Consider the following 11,753-nt stretch of genomic DNA (forward strand, 5'->3'; position numbering starts at 1 on the left):
ATTTTGCTAGCATAATTTTGTGTGGACATTTGCATTTTTATAAGGTTCCATATTTACTTGTTAGAAGTGATATATTCACTTGTAATTTTTACTGAACAGACTGAGATTGATCAAAACTAGTCTACAGATTATGAGTTATCTGATCACCTTTAAGACTTTTAACATTCTTATCTTCTGATTGATTTGTGGAGAAACAATAGATGAAGAATAGATACTAGGCTTAATATATTTGTTATTTGATTTAATAGATGGAAGTAACTCTTTTTCGACTACTTAATAATTACTGAAAAAACCCTCTTGTGGATTAATGACACAATAGTCCACATAATGTTAAAAATTGTTGACAATTTCCTTCCATGTTCATGCTAGATCCACAGGTTCTATGTCTTTTTTAAGATGCTAAAGGGAAAAAAAAAAAAAACAAAACCAAACTATTTTTAAGCATATTTAGTTTTAATTTTTACATTACAAGTTTAGAATTACTGGTTTACATACTTTATTCTGAAACATCTCCTATAAGGCAGTAGAAGTTTGTTTTGAATAGCAAGGCTGACACCACACTATAAAAATATATGTACTTTATAGTATATATATGTGTGTGTATATATATATATATATATATAAATTACAGTAATATATATAAAAGAATATATATACTTTATAGTATATATATTCTTATCATGAGAATATACTTTCTCCAATTCGGTTGCCAGAAAGATGCACTTGTTTTCTGGAATACTATCACCTGGACTTTTCGTAGAATCATGCGATGATGGAGAGGTTAGGGGAAGGAAGGAATTTTTAAATATCATCTAGTCCAACCCTCTGCCATGGGCAGGAATATCTTCAACTAGATCGGGTAGCTCAGAACCTTGTCCAGCCTGACCTTGAATGTTCCCAGGGATGAGGCATCCACCACCTTTTTGGGCAACATGTGCCACCCTCCTCAAAAAAAAATTCTTCCTTGTATGTAATCTTACTTACTTCCTTACCCTCTTTCAATTTAAAACTTTGTCCTATTGCTACATGCCCCTGTAGAAAGTCCCTCTCCAGACTTCTTCCAAGCCCCATTAGGTACTGGAAAGCTGTTATATGTACTCTATGGAGCTTTCTCTTCCCCTGTCTGAACTATCCCAATTCTCTCAATCTTTCCTCATAGGAGAGGTATTCCAGCCCTCCAATCATTGTGGTCCTTATTTGGACTAGCTCCAAAAGGTTCATGTCCTTCCTTTGCTAAGGACTCCATAGACAAATGCAGTACTCCAGGTGGGGTCTCACTAGGGCAGAGTAAATCACAGGTCCAGGGCAGGCCAGTAAAACCAGTGGAAGCAACTTACCTCCTGTGGTCTCTAAGGAGACAGTGAGTTGTGGTTACTTGAGATGAGTGCCTGGGTGTAGCCTGCAGTGTCATTCTCTACAAAAGCCATGGTAGAGAAGGGTATGTGAAACTTCTTACGGGTGCATCTGTGCATGTTGGATACCTGCCTGACACTGACTGCTTCCTTAGTAACATGTGGCTGAACTCCAGTGACTGAGAGTGTTGGTTTCATAGCAGAAATCTGGTTTTCATCCGTAAGAACAAATATGTGTGTTTGCTAACAGGCTCTTGGGCATAGGCAATCTCATTCATAAATCAACTATGTTTTTTCTTCAAATTTTAAGCAAAGAAGCACTTGTCAGTCTTAATTTTTTCATTGCAAATAGCTTTGATGCCTGAGACCCTCAGGCTTGTTTTGCATGCTATAGAAACATAAGGTGATACTGTACCTGCAGTATTTGTATAGTATCTTGTAGGCAGCCCTGTGAGCTGAGTGTCTAGAAGCAGTATAAAGCTCAACAGACACTTCCTGAAACATAGAACATATACTGTGCATTCTATTTCTCTAGAAAATTCCAGGTAGCATTCCTTAACACAGGTGTCTACTTTTACTGGTGTCTGGGGTAGAACTGAAGAGCAGCTCCTAAATTAATGCAAGACTACAAACGATTTTTTTTTTCTTTCTTCTCATTCCCCATTTACTTAACAGCTCCTTCTCAAGAAGACTTGAAAAGAGTTTTCTAGCATGCTTAAAGACTAGGTTTTCCTTACTCCAGGAAAAGCTGTTTTATCCTGTTAACAGCTTTCTCTCTTGTTAGCATCCTTCCCTTCATATTATATTAGTAACTGTTTTCTTGAGTGCTACAGAGAAATATAATAATATTATTACCTTTCAAATTGTATTTACTGAAAATAAATACAAGCAAGAAACAATAATAATATAATGTGATGTGAAATTGCTAATAAAACACTGCAATGCAGTGAATAACTCAGAAGATATTTGAGTACCTCTCAATGGGAGAGAGATTAAAAATGTCATAGCATTACATGAATGTTTCAGACCATTCAAATGCAAAGTAAATTCCCCCTTACTGTATTTTGTTTTGGGAAAAACATTGTTAGGTTGTTAGTATTGAAGTTAGTAATGGTCATGTATCAATTAAAGTTATTTTCTCTAGGTGATTCCTATGTATAAAATCATTAATTTACTAATGATAAATAAAAGTGAACTTGTATCATAAAAAAAACTGTTAAAATTTTTGTGCCAACAGAAGAAATAATAATGCTGAGTGTTTCTGCCTTACCTTTTCCCTCATACCTCACCATGTTCTGTGAGCAGCTTATTATTAGCCTTATCTCTGAAAAAGTATATATTAGCATTACTCTTTTTTTTTTTCAGATTGGGCAGTTATAGGTTGAGTGGTTAAGTAAATTCATCTATTGGAGTGACAGATTCAGGATCAGTATCAAGGCATTCCCCCTCTTCCTGTCCAATGTTTTGGCTTCTGAATTACTGATACAAACATTTTATCTGAGTTTCAAAATTGTCATTTTTGTACCAGAATTGCATGATGGAGGTATATGGTCACGTTGCAGAGACAGAAATACTTCTGCAGAAATGTTTCTGCTACATTCTGGAGAAAGTACAACAAGCACTTTCACCCCAATTTTCCCTCTTTTTTATAAGTTAAAATGTACATGAGAAGGGGGATAATGAATCCCTTGTTTTATTTTGCTTGTGGGTTTTTTGCTTTACCTAACTGTCTTTATCTCAACCCACAAATTTTTTTCACTCCTACTTTTCTGATTTCTCTCCCCCATCTCACTGTGAAGGAAGTGAGCAAACGTTTGTGTGGGGTTTAGATGTCAGCTGGGTATAAACCAAAACAGCTCCCTATAATACCAGTCTCATTACAGGAAGGTGATATTGTGCATTTTCTAAATGTCAGGATACAAATGATCCTCCTTTTGGTGTTCATTTGAAAATAAACTGTATTCTACTCTTGATTTGCCAGCTATTAAAATAGTGCGATTTCATCTGGATCTCTACGGCAGAATTTTTGCTGTGATCTTTTAAAAAAGTTTTTAATTGGCAGGAAGAAAGTATTTATTTGGATTCATAAAGTAGCAAAGAAGAGGAATGAGAGATTTTTAGGAGCTTTTTAAAGAACATACATGTGTTCTGAAAAAATAAAGAAAAAACTTTGAAAACTGTATTATGGTACAGTCCTGCACTCAGCAATTATGTCATATAGACATTATCGTCTTAGCTTTATAGCAAAGAAACAGAATGAGAAAATTAATGGCATGCAGACTTTCTGTTAAAAAAAAGTGTTGAAACATTTGAAGAACTTATCTGTTGTCTTCTACTTCATAGCGTATTCTATCATGAGTCAACATACAGCAAAACAAGAGTGGATCTGTGTTTCTCCTTAGTCTTACTCATTAACTTCGATTATTTTGATGTGCCATCATGTCTCAATATCATCTACTTTATAATGGCTTAAAATTATTCTCCTAATGACAGTTCAGTAAAATATTAGTTAAAAATTATGTCATTTTTATTTGCAATGGAGAATAAAACTGACAATTTTGACAATGGATAGAAAATGTTAATTTTACATGTTGTGTTTGGGTTTCTCTTAAAGCTGAGACATAAGCTGCAAAAAGTGGTTTTTGCTTCTAACACTTCTCATAATTTCATGCAAATATTTCATTTATTAGTATACAATACCTGAATGGTTATTAGTTTTAAAAACATAAATGAGATTATTTACTCTGCCAATTAAATATGGGAAGTTCTTGCCTGTGTATCAAAAATACGTAGAACTTGTGAATTGCCATTATACAAAATATTTATTGTTCAAAATCTAAATTTCAAATATACATATGTGTATATGAACCATATCTGTTCTTTACATGTTATCCTTCTTCTCCCACACTGTCATCCCCTTCATGGTAGCTTATTGACTCTCATCTCTTGGAAGCTCTGCAGAACAGCCAGAAAGATTGATTTTTCCATTACTGCTGTAGGCTATTTCTATTAACATATGAATAATATTTACTTTTTAGAGATAATAAAATCACCCAAACAATACTAAATTAATATTCTTGGTCTGGGAGAAACCCAGGGAAGTCAGGTCTAACATCTTTTAATAGCCATACAAACTTAAGCATAGGTGTACTGATATCATGCTTTAATATTAAGCAAAGTTCCAAAGCTCTTTTTGCATTATACTTTACAGGAAGATCTCAAAGAGAGCTGCAGGAATATTTCTCAATGTCAATTTTAAAATTTTAGGATTTAAGGAATCAGCAGTATAAACTATGTTCAATTATTCTGCTGAAGTCCAGCCCATTTCCTGCATACGTCCTCAAAGGCCATTGTTATTTTGACAGGAATACAAGAAGCAATGTGTTAGGAACTCAGTGAAAGAGATGTATAAAAATGTCTGAGAATTCCTGCTAACTGCAGGCCATTGACATAGTAAAATATAACAGCACGCATGTTTCAAGGAGGTGTATGCAGGAAACAGTGTTTTGTTGTGTACTTAAGGTGTTAACCTGCAAGTTAACTGGCAACCTGGTTGCATATCAGCTAATACGCAGGAGACTGTGTCTTCTGACTGTAGTGTTCCTTTCACTATTCACTGGTTTCTTTTCTTTCTATTTTCTTTCTGGCTTTCTTGGAGAAGGAAATTCTTGAGGAAAATCTCAGGGAAAATTTCTTTTTGTTTCCCTAGAAAATAGTGTAGTATATAAAGTCCCATTTTTATCAAAATCTTGGGAAGGTAGAATTACAGTGCATGTCTTGTGGAATGCCTAGCTAAACTCTTTCAGAAGCACTTTCTCACAAAATTCTAACATTGGTACACCCTTGGATTTTTATACCTACACTTTAACAGGTTGGAACAATGGTTGCAATATTAGCTGCTACATCTAAGATCTTTTTATCATCTCCACTTCCCACCCCATCCCTTTAAAATTAAGCAGTACCAGATGTCCAACCACAGTTACACCAACCCACTCAGCTACCTACAGGAACACCAGCTACTGTACCTTAAAATCCTGCTGCTGAGGAATGGAGGTCTGCATTAAAATTGCGTTCTTAGGTTAAACTATGCCACATTCACCTTCAGCTGCCCTTCTGACATTCCTGAGCCTGTTGCACATGCTGTCAGTGACTTCTATTCCCAAGTTAAGTAGTATTGAAAAACAGGTGAAAAACAGTGTTTATAATTGTGATGCATATCTTTGTAAGGCTCAGTGAATTTTCTGGTTGCATTGTGAAGGTCTTAAAGCACATTACTTTCTTTCATGTTAATGAATGTTAGTATTCCGATGCTGTGTGTAGGATCACACACTGTTTTTGGCATCTTGAATCTTCCTGTCACTGAATTACATTGGCTTCATGCTGGGTTTTGTAGTGATCTCAGGTAGTTACAATACAATAATTAGCTAAGAAAAGTGCAAAATTAGTCTCTGAAATAAAGATAAAATTCTATTGGAGGCTTTCAATAGCCTCTACTACTATAGAATGGCTCCAAATTTATGTTGCATCTGCCCTAGCAACACTTAATGACATTGTGTCTGGTTGTTGTTTAGGGAGTGTAGGCATCAGGCTAACAAAATGATTTGCCCGAGATCATGCCAGAACATGAATTAGAATGAGTATTTCTTATCCTAAATGAGCAACTTGTAGTTTCAGGGGTAATCCTCATCATTCAGAAGTATGCATGGGATTCTCTGTGGTGGAATGAGAATCTACTGAAACCAAATTACAACCTGGCATCAATATACAGCATTGGCAGAAAAAGCAGCCAAGCAAGGGCCCCCCCTCCGCCCCCCCCCCCTCCCCCCAGTTTATAATCTATAGTGGCTAAATGGGTAATTTTTGAATGGATGTAATAAAACTTACTCTTAAGCTTCAACACTGTATTTTAGGTTCAAGCTGAATCAAATTTTTACTGCAACCTGTTGACCTCTAGGCCAAAAGTGGATAGGGTTGTAATGGAAATGCTGATGAGCTTTAATAAAACAACTCTTCCAAATGTCAAGAGTTTGATCTAGTACATGTAGTGCACTATATTACATTACTCCTCTTCTTACATGTACTGTAGATGACACATGAAGAAATCAAAATATCATCAAATGCAACCAATGTATGTCACATCGGTGTAGAGATCTGAAAAAGGTGGTGAATGTGAGAAAATCTTCTATGGTAAAATAAAAATATCATTTTGAAAGACCTCCTTCTTGCAGTACAATTAATTACTGAGTTCATTAATTAATGAACATATTAGCAAAAGAACACCATTACTGACCAGTGTAGTCTTGATATATTACTAGGTCAATACACTATTGAACATGAAACAGGACCTTCCAGGAGATTTTTTTTCTCATAACCCACAAACATATATATTATACCTGCATGGTCAGCACTTCTTTGGTACCCTTATATTTAGTATTACTAATTCTTTTAATCACACATCCATAGAGAAATGTTTTATAACCTGGCTAATGAGTAATTGGACAGGTGACATTGGGACTGAGGCCCTGAAGTGTCAGGCATAATAGAGCAGGACTTTCTTCCCTCACTAGGTTTTTGAAAGTAAAAGATTGTAAAGGAGCAGACAGGATAAGATGAATAAAGGACTCTTGTAACAGAAATTTCTCAGAGAAATACAGATTTTAAATGCATCCATGAACTATAAATGTCTTTACCTTTCTTCAGATGCAAATAAATAAGTGAAGGGATCAATCGTTTAAAATAATTCTGATGCTTTTTCATTGTCAGCAGCCAAGGAGCTTAGCCAGGCCAAACTGATGCTGAACGTAATTTATTTAAAGTCACTACAGTTAAGATAATTATTTTTTGTATGGAAAATATGTGTAAGCATGTGTATTAATTCTTTGGAAGAGGCAAGAGTCTTCATAATTCTTAGACATCTCTGTGGCAATGTGTACCAAACACCCTTCCCCCACCTTAGCCCCCAAGTAATCATTGATTGCATCTAAATCTATAGAGATATCTTTTCCTGGCAGCTCTGGTAGTTACAGTAGATTGTTAATCTGTGAATGATTAGAATAAGCCTCATTGTCTCAGAAATCTCCATGCAAATTACATCTAAATGCATGCCATAAATTTATTAGTAGCAGTTTGAAGTGCACAGGTTATCTTCTACACTACTTAAAAACTCTGTTACATTAGAAAGAGTCCCATTCCATTTATATTCACTTTTCTGTGGCTGTAGCTAGCCCTTGTCAAAGTAAACCTGTATAATTTTTGAAATAATTCTAAAAATGAAGATGAGAAAGTCTGTTATTAAGTAAGGTGTATTATTAAGCAAACTTGAGATCTCTGCATGGGACTGGAGTTTTACTATTCCTTCTTTAAAAATGAAGGAGTTTTGAGAGGTAAAAGGTTATTCCTAGACACTGGAGAAAGTGAAACATGTAAAGGGAAGTTACAGGATGTTTTTTGAAACAGTCCTATTCTTGTACCTTGATCAGTTTATTGTTTTGGGAACACATAAAATCCATGAATTCTTTCTGCGGCAGAGTTATGTGTTAGGTGAACCCCAAAAAGAAAATTCAAAAATAAACTTTGGATTCCATGAAGGAAGGGGAAATATATTTTTGGTTCTCCTTTCCATAGGTTTTTTGTTTCCTAATTTTTATCTGGATTTGAAACTGGTGTGCTCCTGTGGTAAGACATCCCGAGTAAATTTCTTTCTTTATGAAGTCAGTGTAAAATCAGCATATTTATGGAACTCCTACAGCATCCTCATCCTACCATTTTTTTCTTTTCCTAAAGAAAATAGAGCAAATCTTAAAAAGATTTCAGGAATTTATTCATCTCCATGGGATGTACTGACATATGATTTTGAAAGAAAATTACTTTCTACTTAAATTAGGAGCTAGGCTTTGAATGTTAGAAGGCTGGGTTTTTCTGTCCAGTTCATATCATTCCAGCTATCACAACAAATTTGTACAAGCAGGAAGAAATACATTAACATGTGTTTTCTGATTATTTTTCCAGGCCATCCGCTGTACACTGGTAAATTGCACATGTGAATGTTTTCAGCCAGGGAAGATTAACCTGCGTACCTGCGATCAGTGCAAACATGGCTGGGTGGCACATGGTAAGAAATATCTGTTCTGGGCTTGTTTTTTCAATTCTTTCCATCTTTACCAGTATTTTTAAATAATAAGAATTGGATTGATACAGACAATAGTGGTACCTATTTGTCTACATATGCATGTGTGCACAATCTATGTTTATCCTTGTGTATGCATGCACATGCTTATTTTACAGCAATTTGTATGATGTAAAAGTAGGAGTCTGTTATTCTGGTAACAGCTTCAAGTGCCACTGGAGTTCAAAAGCTTGTGTACAACTCAAAAGAATATTCTAGCCTCCAGAAAATAATGTAGTTCCTGTAGGACTTAATGGAAAGGCAAAAAGTTTACAGAATGGTTGCATAGCAGAGTTTGTATTGCAAAGAAGCATCAGCCAAGAAGTCATGGGGCCAAATAGAAATTCAAATTTACCAATGTCAAACATTCAGATCTCACATGTTGAGAGTGTACCCTATATGGCAAAGAAAGTCTGCATATGTGATTTGTGAGTTGAACCTCTCTTCCCATGTTTAAATATCTTAGTAAAGAAGGATTAGAATTAACAGATCAGGCATGAAAGGCACAAAAGGCATAAAAATTCACAGAGAGACCTTCAATAATATTTATCATTTTCTACTTCATGTTCTTAGAAGGGTTTTTTCCTTGATAGTCATTATTAAATTACAGGAGAGAGCTGTAGACAACATTAGAAGGCAAATAAGGAAGATACCTAAAATGATTTAATGAAAGAAAAATAGAAAGGGGTTGGGGGTGGGGGAAAGAAAGATTACTATATATGTGGAAGAAATTGCTGTTAAAGTTTTCTTCTCATGATGTAGACTGTTGTTACCTAAGCAAGCACAGCCCTCACACCCCACTTCTGCCAGACATTGGGGGGCTTATATTCTGTGAATTTTATTTTATTTTGATGAGAACTTGGGTGAAAGGTTAGTACTTTCCTCCTAAGATACATTTGATCTCTATTTATTTAGTTCATGTCTGTGTGGTTTTGTGCTTGAGTATGCTGACATATGGCAAGTGTGAATGCTCAAAAAATTCAGCAGCATGTATTGACAGAGAAGTTTTTATTCACATGTATGGAAAGAGAAACAGGTATGCAGGTACCATGCAGTCCATGTCACTGCCTAACATTGCCTCCAGACTGCCTAGAAATGCCCTAGCACCACCCATCTGGTAGCTGGTTATAAGTTTATTGTATACTAGATTATCTAGGGACATAGTATATCTTCGTTACTCTTATTTCCAGAAAATTATTTTCAGTCACTGTATATCCAGATTCACATTTCTTAGAAAAATCACTAAACCTCGCAAAATTTGTATAGTTCTGGCACTCTTCAGGTTTTGTGTAGAATCAGCATCTGAGTGGAACTGCTGATTGGAAAATAGGGAAGCACTGTCTAGGTGTTTTCCAGGGTGTCCTCCTGGTGAGCAATAGAAACTGAGAGTCTCGCACTTTGATTTTGGCTCATGGCAATCCTGAATTTTCTTTTTAATGAGTGCATTTTGGAAGAGTTTGGAAGAGGATAATCAGGTTTTCCTACCTGTGATGTGATTCTTCTCTGTGAAGTGATTGAATTCAAAATCAGAATATTATGACAGCGATCTGAGATTACCACAGTGTATATAATGGAAATGTCCCTGTTTTACAAATCCAGAAAGTTGAAAGCAGAACATGATGATTTGGGATACACTACCTGCTCCTCAGTGCTTAACATTCCAAAAAGAAAAACTTAATACAGCTATATATTATTAGGAAGTATTTATTTTGCTATTGTGCCAAGTGAATAATGATATTCTTTTTGTTTTTCTTTTTCTTTTTCTTTTTTTTTTTTTTTTTTTTTTTAGTGCAGTTTTTGTACATTCATCTGGAGTACTTACATTTTATGGCAGAGTGAGACAAATCAGAAATGTTTCATATACATCAAGCGTGGTCTTGTAAATTATTTTCTGGACACAATGATGTATCTCTTTCAATTCCTGATCTTAGCTGTTTTTGAGAATTTTGAGGGCAGCATTCAGGAGACATAACAATTCACTGCAAAATGACTAAAACCAGGTTCACAAGTCCTTTACTTTAAAAATGTTAGCACAATACTTGCAGAAGTTGTTCCTTGAATGCAAAGAGTATTTCCTGCTGCTTTAATTGAAGGGTTTCCTTATGATTTTTATTAATGAATTTCAACTCAGCTCCTTGACACATGATGTAGTGCTTTACTGAATGCAATTATCAAAGAATAGGTGTTTCGAACAGGAAGTACTGTGCTTATTCAGTTCTGATAACCTAGAATCATAATTAACTGAATAGATCAAAAAATAGCTTAGAACTGCATTCTACTCATGCTGTACTTGACTAATCTGTGTGTAGTTAATTCATTTTAACAGCTGCCATTTAAAACATTGGAATTCTTAGAGGGAGGAGGAAAGGGCATACAGCCACCACTGTACTATTGCACTTAGCAACTGCTGGCCTGTTTTCTTCTCTCCTGCTCCCATTGTCTTTCTCACGTTTTCTCTGGCTCATCTAAAATAAGCTGCGCACATATTGAAAGAAAAGGTTTCCTACAAGTTCAGATACACCTGTCTGGATTTGCCAAACCTAGGATTGCAATTATATGAACAAGATTACATTGGAAAGTACTTTTGTGGCCAGATAAATGTTTCTGTTGTTGAAAGTTCAGCTTATCAAATTTTGACCCCTGTACTACAGTAGCAATCCTACCGTCAGTGTTTTTAAGACCAAAGCCAAAAGCTGCGCAGAGCCTAACAGAATTATCAAGTACTGCTGTGAATCATGGAGAGTAGGTTAGTCCTAGGATGAATCTCAGAGTATTTTAAGGGATTTAGGTGACTAGACTGTTTCCATTTGTTTTCAGCTAAAGCTTGGCTTTCATATTGTCAGGTTGGGTGGGGATTTATTTTCCAACCCAAAAACTAAATGGTTTAAATTGGATAAGCCATTTCTTAAACTTTAAGAAATAAACAGATAAAGTCTGTGACTTCTTTTTTTTTTTTCTTTTTTTTTAATGGTAAAGATACTTTGTATAGTCCATACAGAAAATAAAATCTCATCAAAAACCTAATAGTCAATTTTTAAAGGAGAATTTATTTTAACCCAGGCAATTGGTATTTTGTGGCTTTTAAATAATATGGTACTTAGGTGGCTACAAAAATTAATGTGCTTGATTTGTTCTCCTGCTGTATTTTTGTATTAAAAGAAGCATTCTATCCTTTGACAATTATAATGACACGAAAATCACTGAAACTTTATTGGAAATAATGAAAAAAAACTCAT

General features: G+C 35.1%; 1 protein-coding gene across 1 annotated transcript in view; it reads left to right on the forward strand.

Annotated features, from left to right (window-relative positions):
• The window catches only part of BNC2 (basonuclin 2), a 226,538-nt gene that overhangs the window by 107,079 nt on the left and 107,706 nt on the right, over nt 1–11,753 (forward strand). The window contains exon 2 of the mRNA XM_054003520.1: nt 8,361–8,463. Coding sequence (XP_053859495.1) covers nt 8,361–8,463 — 103 coding nt within the window. The remainder of the gene's footprint in view (nt 1–8,360; nt 8,464–11,753) is intronic.

The sequence above is a fragment of the Vidua macroura genome, chromosome Z, assembly GCF_024509145.1.
Source record: "Vidua macroura isolate BioBank_ID:100142 chromosome Z, ASM2450914v1, whole genome shotgun sequence".
Taxonomy (NCBI): Eukaryota; Metazoa; Chordata; class Aves; order Passeriformes; family Viduidae; genus Vidua; species Vidua macroura.